The sequence below is a fragment of the Mesocricetus auratus genome, unplaced genomic scaffold (assembly GCF_017639785.1).
Source record: "Mesocricetus auratus isolate SY011 unplaced genomic scaffold, BCM_Maur_2.0 Super-Scaffold_100007, whole genome shotgun sequence".
Classification (NCBI taxonomy): domain Eukaryota; kingdom Metazoa; phylum Chordata; class Mammalia; order Rodentia; family Cricetidae; genus Mesocricetus; species Mesocricetus auratus.
The window spans coordinates 82,641,044-82,667,749 of NW_024429191.1; the positions used below are offsets into that span (position 1 = coordinate 82,641,044).

Consider the following 26,706-nt stretch of genomic DNA (forward strand, 5'->3'; position numbering starts at 1 on the left):
CACAGAGAAACACTGTCTCAGGAAAAAGAACACTGTTAGGTATGCTCCAGACTCTAAATTCGATTTCTGTTTTATCAGTTACAACTGAAGCTATTCTCATTATGATTGTAGAAGTTGTCTGTTTCTTCATATATTTGTGTTGAACTTTGCCTATATATTAGGTGACTTTATTTCCTTGGAGCTCTTTAAAAGCAATTTTATTTGTATGGGTATTTGTCCTGTGTTTATGTCTGTGTGCCACTTGTGTGTACATCTGCAGAGTCTAGAAAGGAGTGTCTGATCCCTTGACCTGGAGTTACAGATGGTTGTGAGCTGTTGTGTGTTGCTTGGAGTCAAACTCAGGTCCTCTGGAAGAACAGCCAGTGCTCTTAGCTGACCAATTTAAAGCTCTTTTCTTTAAATATGGTCTGTCTGATTTTAGTATATCCAAACCATTATGTGGTCTAAGTATTTCTGCTCATATTTTGGTTAATATATTTCCTGGCCAATATTATGTGGTTGGAGTTTTCTTTATGTAGTATATAAATATTTCTTTTAAAGAAACTACTGCATCCTATCTATTTATTTGGGTATTGATTAATTAATTGAAACAGTGTGTCATGTGGCTCAGGCTGGCCTTAAACTAGCTATGTAGTCCTAGGATGAACTTCTCTGACCTTGTGCCTTCACCTCCCAAGTTCTAAGATTATAGCTATTTGCCCCCCGTGCTTGGCTTTGTGCTTGCTTTTTACTTTTTTTTTTTTTTTTTTCCCCTAAGACAGGGTTTCTCTGTATTGTTTTGGATGCTGTCCTGGAACTCGCTCTGTAGACCAGGCTGGCCTCGAACTCACAGAGATCCGCCTCCCTCTGACTCCCGAGTGCTGGGATTAAAGGTGTGCCACCAACCCCCAGCTTCACTTTTACTCTTTATTGTACTGGGGATTGAACCCAGAGTCTAATGCATGCTAAGCTATATCCCCAGCCCTCTGGCTGTTCTTTTGGTATTCTGAAGTTTCAACATGTGTTTTCTTACATTTTTTTCTTGGTTTTGACTCTGGGATTTTGGAATCTGTGGGTTGGTATACTTCTCCAGTTCTGAATAATTAATAGTTGTTGTCTATCATATATCATCTCTGCACTGGGTCTGCCCCGCATTATCTCCCCTTGCCTCTGGACTTCATTTCTTTATGTTCCTTTGTCTGTATATGCTTCTTTGTAGGTTATTTCTTTTTGCCACTCAGTTACAGATTGTGTTTCTTTGTCTCTCATTTGCTACTAGTTGCATTGAATTGTTCATTTTTGTTACCACTTCTGTTTGTCTCTGTTTTGAGGTCTTGGGTTCAATCTCCAGGACCTTGCTACATGCTAAGCAAGTGAACTCTTTCTCTCCTGAGCCCTACTACTGCTTTTTTAAAAGCTCTCTGCCGTTTGTTTCTTTATTCTTTATTTTTAGTTTAAAACTAAAATTTTTATTTTCTGTGTATGACTGTTTTGCCCATGTATATGTATGTGAACCATGTGTGTACCTTGTGCCCATCTCAGAAGAGGATGTCCAGTCCCTTGGCACTAGGGTTATGAATGATAGTGAGCCATAATGTAGGAGCTGGAAACTGAATCCAGGTCCTCTGCAAGAGCAACAACTGCCCTTAACCGCTGAGCCATCTCTCCAGTCCCTTTTGTTTTTGAAAATCTTTATTGTGATTCTGGGGGTTGAACCACAGGTATTGCTTAGCAAGTATTTTACCACTGGGTTCTTATTTTCTCTAAATCTTTAAAGATTTATTTATTTATTATGTATATAGCACTCTGTCTGCATGTATCCCTGCATGCCAGAAGAGGGCACCAGATCTCATTACAGATGGTTGTGAACCACCATGTGTGGTTGCTGGGAATTGAACTCAGGACCTCTGGAAGAGCAGCTAGTGCTCTTAGTCTCTTAGCTATCTTTCCAGTCCTTATTTTCTCTAAATCTTATGCACATGATTTTATAGTCTAACTACTAATGCTGGCATCTGAGGTTTTTATCAATTTGTTTCTGCCATTATTTTTTCTTAGTTGTTTTTTGTGGTTTTATTTCATTTTACTTTGTTTTCTAATGATGTATATAACTCAGTGTTCTTGAAAAAATATTTTTGACAGAAGATACATTTGTTCTTTGAAGGAGAATTTTTATTTGCTTCTTTGTTCTTAGAGAGTTTCCCTTTCTAATGCAAGTTTATCAAATTTAAATCCTATATTTGTTTGGTTGGCTTATTTTGGTTGGTTTGGTTGGTTGTTTCAGCTGTCAAAAAATTGATTTAGATTGTTCTACATTTCCTAAACCCTTGTCTCCTATATTGCTAAGGCAACTTCCTTGCAGCTACTTGAGGGTGGAAGAAAGTTTTTTCTTGGTTCACCCTTTCCCTAAGAGTGTAATTGAGTGCATTGGAGGTCACCTTGACCTGGAAATGGAGAGTGTGCTTCCTGTGTTTTCTGCTTGGGTGGGCTTTGCTTCAATGACCTGTTGACATCATTGTGCCCTGGAAATCAAAACTGAGTGTCTGCTAGTACCCGTAGGGCCATATATGACTGTGATGTTTCTTTTACTTGCCATATGCTCTTGGATTTTTCTCCTGGCAGATCCCTTTTAAGAAATCACTGTGTTGGTGAGTTCAAGGCCAGCCTGGTCAACAGAGTGAGTTCCAGGACAGCCTCTAAAACAATACAGAAGAAACCCTGTCTTGAAAGACCAAAAAAAAAAAAAAAAAAAAAAAAAAAAAATCACGGTTTTGATACAAGGTCTCACTATGAAGGCCAGACTGGCTTGGGAAATTGGTATGGATTAAAAGTGCACACCTAGCCTTGTGTGTGTGCTTTCCTGTAGCACTAGGGATCGAAGTACTTAACTGTGTTCCTAGACTGTGGCATGTCTTTAAATTGGCTTTTGAAGGGAAAATTTATTCCTGCATCCTAACCTGCCTCCTTAAAGGCTTTAGACCATAGAAGATGCTTATTGAATGTAGGGCAGAGTGGTTGACTTAGAGAGCTTGTGGTAGTGAATGGTGTCACAGTGTTAGAGAGCTGTTATATGTGGTAGGGTAGGAGTGTTGGTTGATCTTGAGAACTAGTTACTTATAGATTGGAAGACTAAATTCATTTGTCATTAGCATTTGATAAATTTGCTCACTTTAACTTTCTATAATAGTTAAAGTAGCCAGGCATTGTGGTGTACAGCTGTAATCCCAGTACTTGTGAAGTTGAAGCAAGAGAGTCAGTGTTTGAGTTTAGTCAGACCCTGTCATAAAAATTAAAGGGCTGGAGAGATGGTGCAGCAGCAGCTAAGAGTAGTTGTTGCTCTCGCAGAAAACCCAGGTTTGATTTCCAGCACTCACACAGTGGCTCACAATCACTGCAGCCCTGTAACTCCAGGGGATCTGACAGGCATGCATGTACTGCACATATATGCACACAGACAAACATTTATACGTAGAAGATAAAATAAATCTAAAAAATCTTTTAAAAGTCAAAATAAGATAAAAGTAGATATGGATTAAAATACATACTATTATAACCAGGAAGTTGTTCCTGATAAAGCATATGTACAGATTGGATTGTAAAAAGTTCCTTAACAAAGCCCTTTCTAGAACCGGGGCTTTGTAATTTAGCTCCTCTGGTGGCTGAGACAAGAAGATTTTAAGTTCAAGGCCCACCTTGGTTGCAGAGCAAGTTGATAACCAGTGTAAACCATTTATTTAGTGAGACTCTGTCTCAGAGAAAACAACAATGGTCTGGAGTGTTAGGCGGTGGTAGTGGTGCACGCCTTTAATCTCAGCACTTGGATCTCTGTGAGTTCGAGGCCAGCCTGGTCTGCAGAGCTAGTTTCAAAATAGAAAAGAAAAATCTAGGGAAAGCTGGGTATAGTAGTGCATGCTTTTTTTTTGTTTTGTTTTGTTTTTTCGAGACAGGGTTTCTCTGTGGCTTTGGAGGCTGGCCTGGAACTAGCTCTGCAGACCAGGCTGGCCTCGAACTCACGGAGATCCGCCTGCCTCTGCCTCCCGAGTGCTGGGATGTAGTGCATGCTTTTAATCCCAGTACTCTGGAGACAGAAGCAGATGGATCTCTGAGTTAGAGGCCAGACTGGTCTACATAGTAAATTCCAGGACAGCTAGGGCTAAGATGTTGTCTAAGACCCCCCCCCAAACAAACAAAAACGAAAGGCAGGAGATATACTTAAGCACATGCAGGGCAATCCCCAGCACCCCCTCCCCCAAAAGGCAGTTGTCAAGTGTTTCTAGACTCTCTAAGATACATACATGTATGTTTGTATACTAGTTTTCCTTATTTCAATTGTATTAATTTATTTTATTCACTATAAATATTTGTATTTTATAAGTAGCATTGTAAAATTTCTTGCGGGGGGGGGGGGGAGACAGGTTTCTAGACAAGGTTTCTCTGTGTAACAGCCCTGGCTGTCCTGGAATTCGATCTGTAGACTGAACTGGCCTTGAACTCAGAGATCCACCTGCCTCTGCTTTCCAAGTGTTGAGATTAAAGGCCTGCACCACCACTCCCAGCAATTAATTTTTTATATATACTTCAGTATAATTTCTAAGTCAGAGTGTATTTAAAAAGATCAGGCATTGGTGGTACACTCCTATAATTTTAGCACTTGGGAGGCAGAGATGTAGGAAGATCTCTGAGAGTTTGAGGCCGGCTTGGTCTTCATAGCAAGTTCCAGGACAGCCAGGACTACATCAAGAGACACCTCTTACCTCCCCTTCTTCCCCTATCTAAGTCTATGTATCTCTCAGAGATTATTAGCAGTTTGTGTTTCTTAATTTTGGCATATCCAACTAATATTGAATTGTGTCATTAGTCTTTCCAGTGAGAAAATACCTTGATTTAACTGTGATTTCTTCACTAGGGATAGTAAACATCTTTTCATATGTTGAATGGCCTTTTCAATTTCTTTCATAATGAGTTTTTGTGTCTTGTGCTGATCTATTGGAATATTTGCTTTTTCTTACTATTAGGTAGGACATTTTAATATTCCTAACTCAGTGTCATGTATGTTGTAAATGTGTTAGTAAATTTGTAATATAAGTTCGTGTTGTCTTTTCTCTATTTTATGCATTTTAAATTATTCATTGATATTTGTATGATTCAAAAACACGCATGCATGCTGCATTCCCCAAGTGTAAAAGTTTTTTTTCACTAAGTTACAGCAGCATTTGCTTATGTTTCTTGCTGCAGTTTTTGTGTGATAGAAGACAGGAAGATACAAGTGTCTTTTTTTCCTAATAACTTCCGAAGTAGTATGCCAGTCTAGAAACACATTCCCTTTACTGTGAAATAAATTATGTAGTATGCCAGTCTAGAAACACATTCCCTTTACTGTGAAATATGCTTTAACAATAAATTATGTAACCATATTATGTGGAATTGCTTCTGAATTCATTTTTTGCTGCTAGAAGTTTTTAAAAAACATAAATGAGTAAACAACTATTTTGAGACAAGTCATCACTCAGGTAACTTAGGCTGACTGAATTCAGTGAACCTCATGCTGCATTCTTGCAAGTATTGAGATTATAGGAATGTCATTAGGAAATTATGTGACTAATTTTCATGTAAGTCATTAATTTAACCTTCTAAAAGTCAGTGAGAATTGATATCTCCCATCCAAGGTCTAGAGCAAAATAAATGAAAACTCTACTGGTTTTAGAATTTGGAATTGGTGCATTTTGAATTCAGAAACCAGGATATCACCATTTAGATTGTCTTTTGTTTGTTTGTTTGTTTTTGAGACAGGATCTATATAACTTGGCTAACCTGGAGTTTATATAGACCCAGGCTGGCTATGAACTCACAGAGAGTTGCCTGCCTTAGCCTCCCAGCGCTGAGATTAAAGGCTTAGATTGTTTTATATTTATCTGTGAAGCTGTTTAGTTTTTTCAGTCAGTATTTTACATGTTTTTTGATGTTTTATTATTTCGAATATGGTTTTCTTCTATTACTTGCTAATGGTAATTAATTATTGATGTGTAGTGATGCTGTTGACTTTTTTAAACCTGTCTTGTGTTTGTCTTTCTTACTGAAGTTTTTTGGTTAATTTGTTTGGTTTTATTTGTGAATATTTATATCATCCAAAATGACATTTTTAAATATCTTCCAGTGTTTATATCACAGTGACTAAATTTTCTGTATTAATGTGTTAACCACTGCCTATTCCCAACTTCAATGAAGGGTCTCTACTGTGTGTTCGTTAGTAATATTTTTATTGATTTTTGAGAAAATACTTCTTTAGTTATTAAAATGAGTTTACTTCTAGGCTCTTTTTTTTTTTTTTTTTTTTTTTTTTGGTGTTTTGAAACCAGGCTTTGGAGCCTGCCCTGGTACTTGCTTTATAGACCAGACTGGCCTTGAACTCACAGAGATTTGCCTGTCTGTGCTTTCTTAGTCCCGGGCCTAAAGGTGTGCATCACCACCACATGGCATTTCTAGTTTTTTGGTTTGTGTGTTTTTTTCTTACCTTTTTAAACATTGCCTGGCAATTATTTTACAATCCAAAGAGAATAATCATAATTTTTTTCTTCTATCGTTAATTATTGATAATCTGTAATAAACAGATTATTTTATATTTGCTTTTTTGTTGTTGTTTTTTTTTTTTTTTTTTTTGATACAAGGTTTCTCTGTGTAGGCCTGGCTATTCTGAAACTTGCTCTGTAGAGCAGGCTGGCCTGGAACCCACAAAGATCGCCTGCCTGTGTTCTGCTGGGATTAAAGGTGTGTGCCACCACCGCCTAGCAGATTTGCTAATGTTTAACCATACATTTCTGGAATAAACATACATACTTGTAGCATGTTTTGTCCTTTACTGTCCTATGCTTGCTCCTTGCATCTAGTTTAGATTTTTGCATGTAGGGTATACTGAAAATAGAATTCAGAGTGTTATAAACTCTTGTCTGTAAAGCCATGCGGCAGTTATTTTAATCCTTCATTTACTTAGAGGATGGAAAGAACATTTTCTGTGTAAGATTGAGAGTAATGTGAAGGTGACTTACTGAACCATACAAAGTAGTCTTCACATCCAGAGTTATGTAAAATTAGAATCATTGTCTTTTACATGGTGTGAGTAAGGTGTTTACTCGGCTTTGAAAATAGGTGACAATTTAGTGACCATGTTGTTACAGTCTGTGTTTTCAGAGATGTTTTGGGATTTAAGTCATACATCTTATGATACCCAGTCTGACCTGTTGCATGTTTTGTCAGTGTTCTGGTTATCCTTCTCATGTTACTTGTGTGTTTTCTTTAATGTTTTCCAGCGTCGAGTAGAACAGCCCCTGTATGGTTTAGATGGTAGTGCTGCAAAGGAGGCTGCAGAAGAGCAGTCTGCTCTGCCAACCCTCATGTCAGTGATGCTAGCAAAACCTCGCCTTGACACGGAGCAGTTAGCACCACGGGGAGCTGGCCTCTGCTTCACCTTCGTCTCTGTGAGTATAAAGCTGCCTGTTTAAAGGTGTCTGCTCTGGTGCATTTCTTGATGAAGTTGGATTATTTTAATAGAGAGGATGGTGTTTTATGCTCCTTATTCATTTATAATACTTCCAATTTAAAAATTTTTAGATATGCCTTTTAAATTATGTGTATACCTACCTGTGTGTAGGTATACATTTGTGAGTGAGTCCAGAGAGGGTGTCAGATCCTCTGAGCTTGAGGTCTAGGTGGTGGTGAGCCATCCATCATGGGTACTGAGAACTAGACTTGGAGCCCTTTGTAAGAGTAGTACAGCTCGTCAGCTGCTGAGCCGTCTCCAGCTCTTCCTCATCACCTCTTACAGACGTGGTACTTCACTTTGTCCCTGTGGCTGAAGCTCTCAGGAGTGTACAGTGGGAAGGAAAATGTGATCTTCAGTTGACAAAAAATACAGAGAATACAGATTCCATTTCAGACACTATTTCATCTAACTAAAAAATCACCAAACTCCATGTGACACTTAGGCAAACTAGTATCTGAATAGTGTGATTTATTCTATAGGTGGGCATTCTGAAGAGTGCGCTCTCTTATATATGTGGGCTGTCTACTCACTTGCCTTTTCACTTTTTAAAAGGAATGTTCTATTTGCTCAATAAGCTCAACTTCGCTTATTATTATTATTTGTGTGTGTTTGTGCGCGCGCGCGTGCGCTAGTGTGCTGGTGCCCACAGAACACAAGGGGTTGTGTGTCACATCTCTTGGAGCTGGAGTTACAGGTAGTTGTGAGCCTTCCTGGTGTGTGTGGTGGGAATTGAACTCAGGTCTTCTGAAGAGCATCAAGTGCTCTTAACTACTTAGCCATCTATCTAGCCCCTCTTTCTCTTTTTAAAGAATACGTATTTAGACTGAGGATGCAACTTAGTTGGTAGAGTGCTTGCCTAGCATTTGTGATGCCCAGGTTCAATCCCCAGCACCACATAAAACTGGTCATAGAGGTACATGCTTACAATCACAGTGCCAGAGAGGTAGAAGTAAGAGAACCAGAAGTTGGAGGTTGTCTTTGACTGTGTAGTAAGTTTGAGGCCAGCCTGGCCTACAACATGACAACCATGTCTCTAGAAGAAAGAGGGAGAAAAAGAAAAAGAAAAAAAAACTTAAGGCAATCCTGCTTTAGCCTTTGAGTGCTATAGTTACAGGTATGGTCATCTGTGGAATATCTAGCAAGACTACCCTGTCTCTCAAAACAGAATTCACCACCAATCCCATTTTTGCCTCATTCATTTTCTGTAGTTAAAATCCCTAGTTCTCTGTTTTGTGGAGTATATTATGAGTTATTAACCCACATGCAACTCTATTTGGAAAGGTAGTGTTAGTGTTGGATGTCTTTCTTTTTTTAAGTTTTGTGTGCATGAGTGTTTTTCCTGCATGTTATTTGTGTGCACCATGTGGATGTTATATGTATATACCATGTACATGCTTGGTGCTCATGGGGCCAGAAGTAAGTGTTATAGATGGTTGTGAGCTACTTGATGTGGGTGCTGAGACCAACCTGTGTCCTGTAAGAGTAGCCGGTGAGTGCTCTAAACCATTAAACCATCTCTGCAGTCCTGTGTTGGATGTTTTAAGGAAAGGAAATAAAAATAACCAAAAAAAAAAAAAACAAAAAAACAAAAAACAACCCCAGCTGGATCAGGAAACCATAAATTATTAAAATATTTCCTGAAAACTTGTTTGGAAATTCTAGGAGGGGAGCAGCCATGCTTAAGAATGATCCTCGAGTATTAAGGAAGGTTGTCCTCTTCACCTTTATGCTGCTTTGGGAGTAATGTGCAAGGTGTGGACATAGAAGAAAGAGACACTAGCCATCAGCTGAATGACAGATATCTCAGTCACGTTGCCCTAATGTTATGGAATACTTTCTTAGCACTGTTGTAGCTTTGCCTCAAGAATAGAAAAATATTACGTTTTTTTTTTTTCTGAGTTGTTTCATCATCCAAGGAATGAGAACCCTTTTCTGTAGAGATAGTATTGCTTCTCCTAGGGTGACTGAGGAAACACACGTGGCCCAAAGATTGGAGTATTGACTAATAAGATATTGTAGAGGCCTTGAAGGTAACATAAAACCCTTGCTGTGAGAATGCAATCACTGTTGCAGTGTGTGTGTGTGTGTGTTTTAATTCCATTGTCTCTTTATCATTCAAAGGCCTTTATTAGATTTTTATTGTAGATCTGACTTTCCTAGGCAAAACTTTTTGTCCTTTTTTCTTTTGTATGTATGGGGCATGTGTTTATGTATGGAGGCCATAGTCAACATTCAGAGTATCCACATTTTTTGAGATAAGGACAAATTTATCAGTTGGATGAACTTGTTGGCCAGTAGCTGCCTGTCTCCAGTCATCCCTCACTGTTTGGATTATAAATGCCAATGTATGCTACTATGCCTTGCTTTTTACATGAGTGCTGTGGATCCAAATTTGTAATTGAAGTTCGTGTAGTTCTGTTGCAATTACTTTACCTGCTAATCCATCTCTCCAACCTGTTTTTGTTCTTTGATTACCATATGAATTGCCTCCCTTCATTTAACTTTATTTATTGTGTGCTCACTGTGTGGTGGGCACATAGTTAAAAACAGTCTTGATCAGTACTGCTACTGTCCCCTAATGTAAAGTAAAAGATATGGTTCCTGGGGATGGGATGGGGATGGGTGCATTAGAAGGGCTACTACCTACTTGGTCCTAGCAGTAGTACTTTTAGGCTGTCCGGCCCTGCAGAGTATTCTCGTACTACAGAGAGTGTGTAAGAAGAAATGTGTGGTTGGGTGGTGGCATACACCTTTAAATCCCAGCACTTGGGAGACAGAGGCAGGTGGATGGATCTCTGTGAGTTCGAGACCAGCCTGGTCTACAAGAGCTAGTTCAGGACAGCATCCAAAGCCACAGAGAAACCATGTCTTGAAAAACCAAAAAAGAAAAAAAAAAAAAAAAAGAAATGTGTGAAACCCCAAAGCCTGTTGCTTTGATTCAGTTCTCTTTGTGTCTTAGTTATATAAAGAAAAGTGAAAGTTAACTTTAATATGCAGCAAGTATTGTAAGTCAGTAAAAATAGGCAGAGAAGAGAAGGACAAAGGTGGCTTTGTGGGAAAGAAAAAGGCAAATGCCTAATAATTATCAACTTAGGCTATAAAGAACTACAGAATTAGAAGTTAGCTTTTTTGTTCTTTATTTTTGTTTTAGTGTTTTGAGACAGATTTTTCTTTGTGTAGCCCTGGCTGTCCTAGAACTCACTATCTAGACCAGGCTAATGTCAAACTCAAAGAGAACCACTTTCCTTTGCCTCCCGAGTGCTGGGTTTAAAGACGTGCACCACCATGCCTGACTAAGAGGATAACTTTTAAGACCTATCTCATTAACAAGGATTAAGAAATTTTGTATTTGGGATTGGAGAGTTAGGTTAAGAGTATTTGATACTCTTCAGAGAACCTGGGTTTGATGTCCAGCCTCCACACAACAGCTCATAGTTGCCTGTAACTCCATTTCTAAGGGATCCAATGCCCTCTTCTGGCCTCAGAGGGCCAGGCACATGTGTGATACACAGAAATACATGCACATATAAAATTAAAAAAACAAATCTTTAAAAAAAATAGAAATTTGATATTTGTGTAGGTTTTAGTTTAAAGTCACCCACAGCTTTGTCCTGAATAGAAATTAATTGGTGCAATTATATATCTTTGGGTTCAAAAATTCCATTCCCACAAGACTACAAAAATTATATATTGTGGCTTTTTTAAAAGAGATTTATTTAGAATATGTGTATGAGTGTTGTGCCTGCCTGCATGTATATGTACCACGTATGTGCCTGGTGCCCTTGGAGGTCCTGGAACCTGGAGTAGCTCCAGTTGTGGGTGCTGGGAATTAAATACAGGTCCTTTGCAAAAATACCAAGTGCTCTTAATTGTTGAGTCAACTCTATTTGTAATTACAAAAATCTGGTAGCAACTGTCCTTCAGTGTTCCTAAATTGATGATTTCTGCATTGCTAGATCTTCTGGTGAGTGGTCAGAGCTCATCCAGCAGAATTTGTTAGCCTTCACACACTTAGTTTGGCCTCCATTCCTGGGTTTCCATACTTCTGTAATGTTGTAGAGTTCAGGCTAAAGATTCTTTTTTCCCCCCTACCTTCATTTCTTCTTAATCTCACCTAGTTTGTCATTCAAACTCTCACCTGTATACAGAAGATTTTCAAGTTTCTATCTGTAGTCAGATCTCTGCCCTGAATTCCAGACTGTATAGTCAGCTGCCTCTCTGGTCATCTCCTTTTTTATTCAACAAATGTAATCAGATTTCAGTGTCCACAACTGAACTCATCATTCTAACTCTCTACTCAGTTCTCATTTTTCCTACACGTTTACATATCCCTATATTGTCTGCTCTTTCCTCTATTACTGGCTAAAATCCAGAGCATTAAATCTTACTGATTTTACCTTTAGAATATGCTTCGAATTCCTCTGCTGCTTAATTCTGTTCACACTGCCACTGTAGCTGAAGTTCATATCTCCCATTGAGATTTTGGCCTGACTCCCTGCTTCTATATTTGTTCATTTTGATTTTTCTGAGTAGCACCCAGTGGTAGTATTGAAACCCAAGTCCATTTGTGGCTTCTCTGGTTTAAAAGTCCTTAAAATGGCCCTGCACGGTTTGTTCCCTCCCTCAACTCTTGTTACTCTTTGCTTTTCTAATGAGGTCACATTTTTTTAAACAATACTTTATCAATACTCTTTTATTACTTTATTCTTCAAGTACTACGAGCTTTCTTCTTCAAAGCCTTGCACTTTGTAGGAGTGAAGTTGGGAAACAGTTTTGGATATCCCAGTTTAGCTTTAAAGTTACTATGTAGCCAAGGCTAGCCTTGAATTCCTGATTCTCCTGCCTCCACCTCCAGAGTAGTAGAATTACAGGTCTGTACCACCGTACCTGGTTTATACATGCTCCTGTCTCAGCATTCTCCCTTAAGATGTTAGTGTGCCTCCTGTTCCCTCAGTTTTCTGGCTCTTTTTAAACGAACTCTAGTAGAGAGGCCCAGCCTGACCTCATTATAAAAGAATTCCTCCCTGCCTGCCTCTCCCCTAACTAACTCTTAGACCCTGCTTTGGTTTATTACTATTAATGATTAGTCATATCATTAGCTTAGCTTCTGTATAATGTACTATGCCTAACTCTTTCCTCCCTGGAATGTTGTAACACGAATTAATAAAAGACCCAGAGACAGATATTGGGGTTCAACCTGAAGATCAGGGAAGCAAAGCAGCCAAGCGCTTGTATCAGAGAGCTCTTACCTCTCTGGTAGCATTCCTACCCTCAAAGTGGCTGGAGAATGAATGCTTCATACTGAGACCTTGCTCCTGTCTTATATACCTCTCATGAGGATTAAAGATGTGAGCTCTAATTCTCTTTTAGACTGATTCACTCTAATGTATTCCTGGGTGGTCTTGAGCCCAGAGAGATCATCTGCCTTTATCTCCTGGGATTAAAGGTGTGTGCTACTACCTTCTGATCTCTGCAGCTTGTTACTGACTTTGCTTTCTGAACCCCCAGGCAAGCTTTAATAAATCATAAATAATCTATCACTACAGAATGTAAACTGTCAGGTCAGAACTGTCAAGTTTTCATAAAGGTTAGGTTAAATGAATTATAACACATTCATATGTTAGAATGCTATACAATTAACAAGAGGAATTATATTTATGCTAATAGTGAAGTCTGTATGTTCATAAAATTAACAGATGATAGAAAATTAAGTTTATCTTTTTGTGTGTGTGTGTTGATTGGAACTGAACCATGCCTCATCTTTTTGGGGAACATTTTGGGGGCAGGTGTTGACACAGGGTTTAATCATATAATTCCTGCTGTCCTGGAACTCATTGTATGGACCAGTTTGGTCTGTCACAGAGATCCATCTTCTTCTGCCTCCTGGGACTTAAGGTGTGTGCCGCCACACCTGGCTATGCCTCATCTTGTTTGATAAGCATTCATTCACTGAACTATGTCCTAAACCCAAAGAGGGATCTTAAATTATTATGCAATCTTACATTTAAAATAGGAAGTGTTCAGTCATAAGTATATAATCTGAATTGTAAAAGTACTACATTGGCAAAATTTGCAAGCCCATAAAGCAATGGGGGAAATGCAAGCCCTCTTTGAAGCTCCCTGAGGAGGTAGCCACTGCTGACAAATTATATTTTCTGAATTATGTTTAGATTTCCACTTCTGCTTCAAATAATGCCTCATACAGTCAATTTTTATTTACTTAATTTATTTTTTGTTTTTCATTTTATTCATTCATTCATTCACTTATTTATTTATTTTTCTGAGACAGGTTTCTCTGTAGTCCTGACTGTCCTGGAGCTCACTCTGTAGACCAGATTGGCCTCAAACTCAGAGATCTGCCTGTCTCTGCCTCCCGAGGTGTGTGCCACTACTGCCCGGTTAAGATGTTTTTATATTTCACGTATACGGGTGTTTTGCCTGCATTTATGTCTGTGTACCACATATATGCGATTCCTGTAGCAGACAGAAGAGGGCGTTGGTTTCCCTGGAACTGGAGTTAAAAGATGGTTGTGAGCTGCCATGTGGGTGCTAGGAATTGAACCAAGGTTCTCTGGAAGAGCAGAGGACTTAACCACCAAGCCCTGTCTTTAAAAACCAACCTTTATGAAGGTCCATTTTCCGTTATGAAGGATACATTTAACATTATCATATTAGTCACCCAGTCATTTCAGATACTCTCATTATTTCTATAAATTTGTCATTTTAGCTATAACTGAGACTTTTCTGTTGTGTAAATTGTTCTAAGAGCGATTGCTTCATTGTTACTCATTGCAAATGTCAAATGATTTTATTGAATTCACCAGGAGAAACAGTTCTAGTCACTGGATTGGTTTCCATTGAATTCAGTACCTCTTTGTATGGGGTATGCATGTCCATATGAGTATATGAAAAAGCGAGGGTTGGTGTGGGGAAGTCTTCCTTGAATATGTCTCATTTTATTTTTTGGAGACAATGTCTTTCACAAGTCTGACTAGCCAGTGGTCCTCCATTATCCACCTGTTTCTGCACCTAGCAATGGAGTTACAGACATGTTCCACTTAACTTCATCTTCATGCCTGCTATGCAAGCAGTCTACCAACGCTGAATGAACCCTCTCTCCAGGCTTTTACAATTCTTTTTTTTTTTTTTTTTTTTTTCCAAGACAGGGTTTCTCTGTATTGTTTTGGAGGCTGTCCTGGAACTCGCTCTGTAGACCAGGCTGGCCTCGAACTCACAGAGATCCACCTGCCTCTGTCTCCCGAGTGCTGGGATTAAAGGCATGCGCCACCACCGCCCGGCAGGCTTTTAAAATTCTTAATGCCAATCTGTGGTTTATTTGAAAGCTTCTAAATTATGTTTAGATTTCCACTTCTGCTTCAAATAATGCCTCATACAGTCAATTTTTATTTACTTAATTTATTTTTTGTTTTTCATTTTATTCATTCATTCACATACTTATGTATTTATTTTTCTGAGACAGGTTTCTCTGTAGTCCTGGCTGTCCTGGAGCTCACTCTGTAGACCAGACTGGCCTCAAACTCGAGATCTGCCTGCCTCTGTCTCCCAAAGTCTGCACCCAGTTTTATATGTGGGTATTTGGGGCATGAATTCAGTTACATTACTGTGTGCCAGGCACTTCCCTGAAGAAACCAGTCCCATTTTGCCCTTTTCCTTCTTTTCATTTGCTGTCATTTTATTGTAGACAGGATTTCTCTATGTAAAGCTGACTGTCCCAGAACTTACTCTGTAGACCAGGCTGACCTCAAACTCAGAGAGCCGCCTGCCTCTGCCTCCACTGCTGGGATTAAAGGTTGTGTGCCAACACCACCTGGTATCATTTAAATTTTTAATGAAATAGGTGGCTGGAGAGATGGCTCAGGTTAAGATTGGCTGTTCTAAGTTCCTGAGTTCAATTCCCAGCAACCACATGATAGCTCACAATCTTCTATAGGATCTGATGCCCTCTTCTGGCATGCAGGTGTACATACAGAATACTCACATATAAAATATAAATAAAATAGATAATTTCATATTATATAGAGTACCAGGTGTATCACTCATTATTGATAATTTTTTAGAAACACTTTCTATGAAAATTAGCATCAAACTGCTGTATCCTTTCTATACATGCAGAATTCCATGTTTATCACCATTTTTGGAAAAATTCATTCTGACAAATTATAAAAATAGCAAAAAGAACAAAACAATAAGATAGCCATATGCCACAACCGAGAGTTAGCCAGTACCATCTAATATTTATTTTTAGTCTTTAAGAGAAATCAATGTGGACTCTCAGCTGACCTGCACCTGGGCCACAGAAGGAGCTGCCATTCCTCAAAATGTACCTTCTGACCTCATCCATGCTACCATAGGTCTTGGTCCAGGCCATGGGCACAAGACATCTCAATGGCCGAAGCCTCCATAGCAGTGCAGCGGCAACCTCCTTCATATTTGTCAGTGTACAAGAGCTTGAGATGGGCATAAAGCCTGTGACTGACCATGCAGCTCGGACTCTGATGTGGACAGAACTCGTCCAAGGACTGGGCATGACCCAGAGCTACCTCTTTGTGGAGCCTGCCACCATCAGTTACTCATGAGAAGGGCCCACTGAGTCCACACTTCTGTGGGGAGCGTACATTGTGCCACTACCATCTGTCCTGCACAGGACATTGCTATCAAGGCTGATCCAAGAGCCGATGGCAGCTTCCAGACTACAGCTCATTCTTAATGCATCTTGTCATCATTCCCATACACATCTCTGTATGTCCATCACGACACAAAGTACAGAGTTTCATGAAGGAACATTTAAGCTCACAAAAGTTGTACTCTAGTTAGTAGCATTCTTTGACCGGAGGGTCCCCCTGCCCCATTGTTTCTGGCATCTTTTTGTTTTTAGATGTGGATCTCATGTGTTGCACTTTACAGATAAATATATTGTATTCCATCTCAGGAACTTTCCATTATGTTCTTGGCAGGCAGTTCAGAATATTCCAATTATTTGTCTACCTTGAATCAATACTGGGTACATTTTCTGATATCTATATGCTTATATTCACAAGCTAATTTAATGTTTCAAAGAATGTTTCTCTTCTCTCAAGGTCAAAACTATTCCAGTGTTGTATAGCATTTTCACATTCTACTTCCAGTCTTCATATATTTTACTTTTGCTTTTCTATATAGTTTATGGTGTATATTTTTATTCCTGTGAGAACGATTTACTCCCAAACGATTTCCTCTCCTGATGACATTACTGTCATACTCTAAATTCTAGTAAATACACAGGTCTCTTTCTAAATGGATTCAGTTTTCAATCAACATCACATCCACCATGTTTTCCATGAGTTGTGCTTTGAGATATGTTCTGGTGTCTTGATGTCACTCTGTATACTTGTCATTTTCTCACTCTTCTGGACAGGTTCTTTTTCACTTGTTTCTCTACTGTCTTTTGTCTTGCTTCGCCAGTGCAGTTGGAGCAGTTTGGTCTCTTGAAACCTTGAATCTAATATAAAAATGCTGCTGGTTGGGGATATGGCAGTGTGTAGACCTTGCATACATGAAGCCCTCCGGTCAATCTTCAGCTCCCCTACATAGTTTCAGTTGGAGTAATTTAGTAATTTGCTTTAGTATACGCCCTTCCTCTTCCTGTGTTGGTGCTACATGGACCCAGAGCTGTACTCAACCTCTGGACAAAGACCAAAGTGACCTGTCTTTAATGTTTTTTTCTTTTTTGAAAAGAGTATCATGTAGCTCAGGCCTCATGAGCTCAGACTTTGGAGCTCACTATGTTGCTTAAGCCTTGAACTATTCCTGGCTTATACAGATGTCCTTAAAAGTTCAATTTCTTTTTAGTACTAGGAATCCAAATTAGGATTTTGTACATGCTCAGCAAGTTTTAGTTGTCAATTTTAGTTTGTAAAGTGTGTGTGTGTGTGTTATATGTGTATGTTTGTGCACATGTGTAAAAAAGTCTTAAGTGCATATAGAGGCCAGAAGTAAAACACTGGGTATTTTACTCTATAACTTTCTACTTTACTTTTTTGAGGGGCAGGGTCTCTGAACATGGATAAAGGCCAGTAGCTGGCTAGACTGACTGTTTAGTGGTTTCTGAGGATCTGAATTTATAAACACTTTACCAACTGAGCCCAAACCCATTAGTACTCAATTTTAGTTTTTGTTAAGATTTATCTTTATTTTAAATTATGTGTGTATGTGTAAATGAGTACAGGTTCCCTTGAGGCTAGAGATGTCAAATGTCCTGGAGCTGGAGTTACAGGTGGCAATAATCTGCCCAACATGGGTTCTGAGAACCCAGCTCACACTCTGGAAGAACATACTGCTGAGCGTCTTCATCAGATGGTGTCAAATAGCTTTCTCTTTTGTATTGTATGTTTTGGGTTTTTGAAGCAGGGTCTTAATCATAAATTTAGTTCAAGCTGGTCTGAAACTCATGGCTCTTGCATCATTCTGAGGAATGCTTGGCTCTGTTTCCTCTTCTTTAATTATTGTAATAGCCTAGTGAATTTATTTTTATTGTATTATCATGTGTACATGTATGTGTGTGCTGGGATAACCTCAGATCTTCGCACATGTCAAGCATATGCTGTACAACTGAACTCTACTTCCAGCCCTGGCTTCATGACTTTCATGGATGAACATTAGTAATTGTAATTATTGTTTTTGGTGTCTTGTTGGTATTAGCTCTATTTATTCTTTTATTAGTTGATGTGAATTTGGATTATTTCTAGTTTTTGGCTTTTAGAAATTATATTACTATAAGCATTCATGTACAACTTGCTTTTGTGTGTTCCTTAGCTATATGCTAAGGGGTGAGATCAGTGGGTCATTTGGTAGATATTTTGAGGAACTGACAAACTTTTCCACAGCAGGTACACCATTCCACATTGCCATCAATAAAATATTTTAGTTTTTTTGCATACTTGTTGTTATTAGTACTTGTATTATCTTTTTTTTTTTTTTAATCTTAGCTATCCTAGTGATGATACTTCATTGTGGTTTTTGTTTACATCTCAAATAATTTGGTTGTTAGTCACTTGTGTATCTTTGGAGAAATATGTATTAGATTCCATTGCTCTTTTAAAAATTATATTTATTTGTGGGGTGTGGGAGTGTGTACACATGAGGACAGTTTAGGAGATTCAAGTCTCTTCTACTGTGTGGGTTCTCAGGATGGAACTTATGTCACCAGGCTTGGTGTCAAGTGCCTTTACCCAGTGAGGCATCTCACCAGCCCTCCATTGCCCCCATGCCCTTTAAAATGAGGTTATCTTTATTGTTGAAATATAAGGGTTCTATACATAGTCTAATGAACACTCATCAAATATTCCTTTGAGATATCTTTTTTCTTTGGGCTGCTATTTTGCCTTTCCAGTGGTGTCCTCATTCTTTTTTGGGTACTACTCTTAATTGAATCCAGAACCTTATGCATGTCAGGCATACCCCTTAGCTATATTTCTAGCCCATATGGTGTCTTTTGAAGTACAGAAATTCTCAATTTAGGAAAAAGTCCACAATATCCATTTTTCCCTTCTGTTATTTATGCCTTTGGTTATTATAAGCAGAGGTTCTTAGGTATAGCCTATTCCACAGGTTAAAGAAGGCTTTATCTGTCTAATCCAAGGTCATAAAATTTTAGTTCTATAGTTGCTTTGGAGTGTGTTATACTTTTAGGTGTTGACATTTTTGTTTTGTTTTATTTTTCGAGACAGAGTTTCTCTGTATTGTTTTGGAGCCTGTCCTGGAACTCTCTGTAGACCAGGCTGGCCTCAAACTCAGAGATCCTCCTGTCTCTGCCTCCTGAGTGCTGGGGTTAAATGAGTGAGCCACCAATGCCTGGCTAGGTGTTTCATTTAAGTCTGTCATATATTTTGTTTTAAATTTTTGGGTGACTTAAGGTATCTAATTGCCCCAGCTCTTTTGTTGCAAAGATTATGTATCTCTACTAAATTCAGTTTCTGTAAAGGTCAAGAGTTTGTCTCTGGACTCTAATTCTACCTCACTGATCTACCTGCCTCTTCATATAGCAACTTCTGCCACCCCTAAGAGAAATCTAGACAATTCTTGAACTCCTGATCTTCCTGTTTCTACCCCTGAAGTTGATATTCTAGTTATAATCTCTTACCCCCTCCCCATTTCCCCTGAAATAGGTTCTTTTGTATCTGTATAGCTAAGAATGACCTTGAACTTCTTGGTCCTCCTTCTTTACTCACCAAGTACTGGGATTACTGCTCTATAGGGGGGTCAGAAGTAAAGGCCTCTCAGTAAGCAAGCAGGGACAAAAGAGGTCTTTGCTGGTATAGATTTCTACTCATCATCACCCTCTGGGTCATCCAGGCTTATAGGAGGAGTTCCACTGAAAAGACCCAAATTGTTTTGACTACTGATGTTGTGAATTCTAAAATTTCTTTCTCTCTATCATTCTGATCCTCTGATCCTAACTCCTTTCCGTTATTTCTTAGAATTTAAATTTTTGCTTTATTTGTGTGTGTGTGTGTGTGTGTGTGAGAGAGAGAGAGAGAGAGAGAGAGAGAGAGAGAGAGAGAGAGAGAGAGAGAGAGAGAGAGAGAGAGAGAGAGAGAAGGAGAGGGAGAGGGAGGGAGGGGGGAGAGAAGGAGAGGGAGAGGGAGGGAGGGGGGAGGGGGGGACAGAAACTGTTTGTAAGAAAGAAAATTTGGGCTTACCTAGGTGGATTGTGTTCTCATTGCCCTTGGGCATTCTGCAACCACTGTAAGCAGAGACAGAAGAATTGTGAATTCTAGGCTAGCCTCATTTATATAGTGAGACCTTGTCTCAAAACCAAAAAAAAAACAAGCAGTTATGATCCTTGACTTTCTCTTGTTCTTAGGTAGAATGTGTGTTTAACAGGTTTGAATGAGATCCTTGATTGAATAGTCAGCACACACACACAAAAAAGTTTTAAAAACTATATTTAAAATGGAATTTTATTGCATTCAGTTTGTCAGTGTGAATTAGAACTAATAAAATAGTTTTAAATTTATTTTATTAATTTTGTTTGTTTAAGACAGGGTTTCTCTATGTAGCACTGGATATCTTGGAACTATAGACCATGCTGGCCTTGAACTCAAGAGATCCTCCTGCTTCTGCCTCCAGAGTACTGCCATCCTCAGACAAATTCTTATAATAGGAACAAAGATTGTAGATATCTGAAGGAACTATAATATGATGAGGGTTATGTAGGTGGATTGTGTGCTCATTGCCCTTGGGGTATTCTGCAACCACTGGCTTGTTAGGAGAGTGGAGAATGTGTAAGCCTACCCACCAAAATCTAGCAAATTTTCAAAGAGCTTTTTAGTTGGTCATTTGCTACTTCTTGGCTCTTACTATGCAGGACAATCATATTTGCTTAGAGATCAATGTGAAAATGAGAGGCTTGTGAAGAGCCATCTGATGATGGAAGGGGATAATGCTAGCATCATGGTATAGTACAACACTGGAGGTTCATAATGACCCTAACTTAGGAGGGGAGTTAGGATTCATTGTATTTTAGAGAGGATACAGAAAGGGCTAGAGGGATGGGTCAGCATTGAAGCCTCTTCCAGAAGACCTGGGTTCAGTTACCGCACCACATTAGACTGTTCATAGTCACTGACACTTCAGCTTCAGGAGATCCAATGCTGCCTTCTTGCTTTTATGGATAACTGCAAAACTGTGGCAGGTGCCTGCATCCATCAGTGCATACACTCACATTCACAGAAATTTTAAAATATATAGATTAAATATCTGAAAAGAATGGGCACAGAAAATTCCAGTTATTTATAATGACAGATGTGACTTGACTGACGGTTCTACCACTTGTTGCTGAACCCCACACCAGTTCTTTTTCATGCATGTTCTTCATCTAGTGTAGTCTCATAATCTCTTTTCTGACTTTATTGTCTTCAAATCTTGAGGGTTTTTCCCCCAGATTTACCCTGAGTCTAGATCATGTGTCCTTGTACATTCTTTTGTTTTGTTTTGTTCTTGTTTTTTTTTTTTTTTTTTTTTTTGGTAAGGTTTCTCTGTTTAACAGCTTTGGCTGTTCTAGAACTCTGTAGACCAGGCTGGCCTTGAACTCACAGAGATCTACCTGCTTTTGCCTCCCAAGTGCTGGGATTACAGGTGTGTGCTACCACCACTCCGCCTTCCTTTTACATTCTTTCCTAAGTTTATATTTATTATAATGATAGCTCATTCAGCAGTTCCTTGGCTTGTTTGTTTGTTCGTTTGGTTTTTGTTTTGCTTTATTGGTTTTTCGAGACAGTGTTTCTCTGTATTGTTTTGAAGGCTGTCCTGGAACTCGCTCTGTAGACCAGCCTGGCCTCAAACTCACAGAGATCCGCCTGCCTCTGCTTCCCTAGTGCTGGGATTAAAGGCGTGCGCCACCAACGCCTGGCTGTTTTTTTTATAATTTTTTTTATCTTTTGAAATTATAATATAGTCATGTCATTTTCCTTTTTCTTCCAATTCTTGTCATACACTTCTTTCTTTATCTAAAATTCTTTGTTAATACACACACACACAGAGAAACATGTTATATGCATATTTAGCACCCACAAATAAAAATGTACTTATATGTCAAGTCAGCAAGTAAAAGTATCATAGTGCAACCCAGAGTTACATACTTTTGTGAATTTAGGAGACTTATGAATACTTTGCAATCTTTTTTTTTCCCCCAAGATAGGGTTTCTCTATGGAACAGTTTTGACTGTTGTGGACATGCTCATGTTCTCTCTGTCTCTCTGTATGTCTTTTCTGTCTCTGTCTCTCTGTATGTGTATGCATATCACACACCTGTGTGAGTTTTATGTGCACTATGTGTATGCAGGTACCTGAGAAGAGGAGGCTATCATATTCTCCAAAACTGGAGTTACAGATGGTTATGAGCCACTTGGTGTGGCTGCTGGGAATGGAGCCAAGGTCCTGTGTAAGCACGGCAAATGCTCTGAATAGCAGAGTCACCTCCAGTGCCATTTGTAGTCCTTTCTGCTTGAACTGTGTGTCCCTGCGTTGTATACATCACTCACCTTTTCTGACAAAGGCACATTGAAACATAAGTGAAAAAAGGAAATTATAGGAATAACTAACCACTCTCTGTAACTTACATATCAAATAATTTATAAACATTTGATTATTTAAAGCTTTACCTTCAGAAACATGAAGTTACCATATCCAGCTTTTGGCTCTCATATTTAACTTGTTTTATTTTTCTCATAGTTATGACTTCTAATTGAATTAGAAAGGTTTGTTTTATAAAGAGTTAATTGTTTCTATTCATACACATTTGTGGAGAAAGATGTAAAACCTTCCTGTGATTGGTAATGTACTTTTATTATAGGCTCAGCAAAACAGTCCTTCTTCTACGGGTTCTGGCAATACAGAACATTCTTGCAGCTCCCAAAAACAGATCTCCATCCAGCACAGACAGACCCAGGTAGGTTGGGGACCAATACACTGCAGAGTTATACTTAGGAGTAGGCCTAACCACATAGAAAGTCTGTAAGTCTTTCTTGGTCTTCCCTTTACCTGTGACTGTACCTCCTTGTGTAGTATCTTCAGAGTTTGTATTATGAGTATTCAGGTTCTTTGAAAGGCGTTTTAACGGCCTTTCTTCACCTTTCAGGTCTTTTGTATCAGACATGCTTGTACTATAGCATGGAGTGGAGACAAGAGCACAAACTTTGAAGATTTCTGGGTCTAGGTTCAAATTCTGGCTCTACTGTTTACATTTAATATAATGTAAAATTAGGATGATTCCAGCACCTCAGGCAGTGGTGATAGTGGACTTCAATAAATGTTAATGTTACTTAAGAAAGTAATTTATAGCTGGGCGGGAGGCAGAGGCAGGAGTATCTCTGTGAGTTCGAGATCAGCATGGTCTACAAGAGCTAGTTCCAGGACAGCCTCCAAAGCCTGTCTCGGGAAAAAAAGAAAAAAAAAAAAAAGGAAAGTTTATTTCTTGAATTTGCTTACTTGGCAAGACCTACTTACATTTCAAAATGTATTATACCAACAAAATTTCATCCTTAAACAGTCTTTAGAAATTTCTAACTTAGACTGTTATAAACATTAACAGATTTGTCTGAGAGCTTTTCATATGGCTGTAAATCCCAGCAATGGGAAGACTAAGGCAGGAGGATCTTGGTTTCAAGGCCAGCTCAGGCTGTCCAAAGAAAAGAAAGGAAAGGAAAAAGAAAAAAAAGGTTATATTTGAAAAGAACAGTAGATCTTGTTCCAACTGTTTTGCTAAATTAGTTTATTGGGTGTTCTTGTCTGTCCCCTGAACCCAGGATGCTTGTCAATCAAGAACTGTTTTAATATTTTTGGAACACTGGTGTTTGGACATTGAAGAGACCTAGATAGTTGAGTGCTAAGTTTTCTGCCTTTCTACGTTCTGTCTGTTTCCACTAGGGGGCACGCTTGTTCCTAGGAACTTGTGTCCTGTCTCTGAAGTCACTTTCTAGTTAAAGTTGGATTCAATTCTGTGTGTCATATATATTTTTATTCAATGTTCATTATTGTAAGGACTTGTGTAGTTAATTCCAGAACTAATGTTTTTGCAGTACACGTTAGTGGATGTTGCTAAGGTTTGGGATGAGTAAGGCAGATTTAATTTAATTTTCTGAGTTATCTATCCAGCTTTTCATGTTAGCAAGTGCTGCTTCAAAAAAAAAAAAAGGCAAGAAATGTGATGGCATGTAATGTTTTGTGACTAATTCTAAATTTGTTTGCTTTTGTCTTTGTAGTCTGACCTCACAATAGAAAAAATATCTGCACTAGAAAACAGTAAGAACTCTGACTTAGAGAAGAAGGAAGGAAGAATAGATGATTTGTTAAGAGTAAGTATGGGAGTATTAAGAGACTCTGTAAGAAGCACCACTTCTGCATATTTGGATCATGTGCATATTGTGGATAATTACTACAGTAAACAGTGAGTGCCTGAGGAGGAACTAGAGTGATATCCTCATCCCAAATGCCGGCAAGTTGGAGAATTTATGATGTAGTGTTTTGATACTTGAATTTATGTTAGAGAAGCAGGTATGTGGAGTTGTAGTCCATGTAGAACTATTGGATTAAGTTTCACGTTTTTTACCATTTGAAAAATTTCATTTTTAAATTCTTGTGGTCTTTCTTTCTTTCTTTCTTTCTTTCTTTCTTTCTTTCTTTCTTTCTTTTGAGACATAGTCTTTCTATGTAGCGTGGCTGGCCTAGAACTCAATATCTAGATTAAGCTGACCTTGAGCTCTCAGTGATCTACCTGTCTCTGCTTCTGACCCTCTAAGTATTGGATTTAAAGTGTGCAACACCACACTTAGCTTTTGTTGTTAGTTGTTAAATGATTTTCTCTCTCTCTCTCTCTCTCTCTCTCTCTCTCTGTGTGTGTGTGTGTATGTGTGTGTGTGTGTGTGTGTGTGTGTGTGTGTGTGTTTGTGTGAGTATATTTGCAACACTTACGTGCAGGAGATCATGAAGGTCGGGGGAGGGCATTGGGTCACCTAGAACCAGAGGCAGTTACTGAACCTCCACGTGAGTTCTGGGTATTTAATCTGGGTCTTCTGCAAGAGCAGTGAGTGCTTTTAACTGAAGAGTCATCTCTCCAGTTCATTCTTAAATGTAAAAAACCTGTTTTCACATGGGCCGTTCAGCTCATTGTGGATCTTTGGCTCTCTGTACTTTGTGTGTGTGTGTGTGTGTGTGTGTGTGTGTGTGTGTGCGTGTGTGCTCTCGCATGCGCACGTGCCATGCGTGTACATGACTGAGACACTGAGTAGCCTAGACTGGCCTTCAGTTTATAATCCTGCTACCACAGCTTCCTGAATGCCAGAATAATGTCAGGGTCATCATGCCTAACATCCTAGGATTATATATCCATATTTGTTTTTCTCTTCTTTGCTTATTTTCCACTTTTCCTTGATTCAGGATATAACCACTTTTACTTGTTTTTAATTTTTTTCCAGCTTTATGTGTGGGTGGTTTGCCTATGTGTATATATTAGCTCCACATATGTGCCTGATGCCCTTAGAGGCCAGAAGAAGGCATTGGAGCCCCTGAAACTGGAGTTATCCATGATTGTGAGCTGCCATGTGGTTGCTGGTAATCAAACCTGGATCCTCTGCAAGAGCTCCTAACTGCTGAGCCATCTGTTCGCCTTTAGTTTTACTTTTTTAAAGATAGGGAGGGTCTCTCAACCATCAGCCTGGGATTCATGAGCTCCCCTTTGTTCAGGTCAGCTGTTTCTGTGGGTTTCACGAGCCCAGTCTTGACCCCTTTGCTCATCACTCCTCCCTCTCTGCAACTGGGTTCCAGGAGTTCAGTTCAGTGTTTAACTGTGGGTGTCTGCTTCTGCTTCCATCAGTCACTGGATGAAGGCTCTAGGATGGCATACAAGGTAGTAGTTAATCTCATTATCGGGGAGGGGTATTTAAGGTAGCCTCTCCACTACTGCTTAGATTGCCAGTTGGTGTCATCCTTGTAGATCTCTGGAAATCTCAATAGTGTCAGATCTCTCCTCAAACCTATAATGATTCCCTCTATTATAGTATCTCTCATCTTGCTCTCCTCTATTCTTCCCCTGACTCAACCTTCCTGCGCCCCCATGTCCTCCTCCTCTCCTCTTCTCTTTCCCTCCTTACTTTCCCCAGCTCCTTCTCTCCTACCCCAATGCTCCTGGTCTGCTCAGGAGATCCTGTCCCTTTCCCCTTTTCTGGGGTACCATGCATATCTCTTTTAGGGTCCTCCTTGTTTCCCAGACCCTCTGGCAGTGGGATTTAAGCTGGCACTCTCCGGAGTGAGTACATACCATGTTTGTCTTTTTGTGACTGGGTTACCACACTCAGGATGATTTCTTCTAGTGCTGTCCACCTGCCTGCAAATTTAAAGATTCCATTGTGTTTTTGTGCTGAGTAGTACTCCATTGTGTAAATGTACCACATTTTCTCTATCCACTCTTCAGTTGAGGGGCATCTAGGTTGCTTCCAGGTTCTAGATATTACAAATAATGCTGCTATGAACATAGTGGAACAGACGTCCTTGTTGTGTGAATGCACATCTTTTGGGTATATGCCTAAGAGTGGGATTTCTGAATCTTGTGGTAGACTGATTCCCATTTTCCTGAGGAACCTCCATACTGATTTCCATAGTGGCTGTACAAGTTGGCACTCCCACCAGCAGTGGAGGAG

At 39.2% G+C, this 26,706-nt stretch overlaps 1 protein-coding gene across 6 annotated transcripts in view; it reads left to right on the forward strand.

The window, feature by feature from the left end:
- The window catches only part of Tlk2 (tousled like kinase 2), a 97,202-nt gene that overhangs the window by 29,090 nt on the left and 41,406 nt on the right, over window positions 1–26,706 (forward strand). For 5 of the 6 annotated variants that reach the window (XM_040749900.1, XM_040749899.1, XM_005070038.4 and 2 more), the window contains 3 exons: window positions 7,281–7,448; window positions 22,866–22,961; window positions 24,274–24,366. In XM_040749900.1, coding sequence (XP_040605834.1) covers window positions 7,281–7,448; window positions 22,866–22,961; window positions 24,274–24,366 — 357 coding nt within the window. The remainder of the gene's footprint in view (window positions 1–7,280; window positions 7,449–22,865; window positions 22,962–24,273; window positions 24,367–26,706) is intronic. The other variant, XM_040749902.1, reaches the window with a different exon arrangement.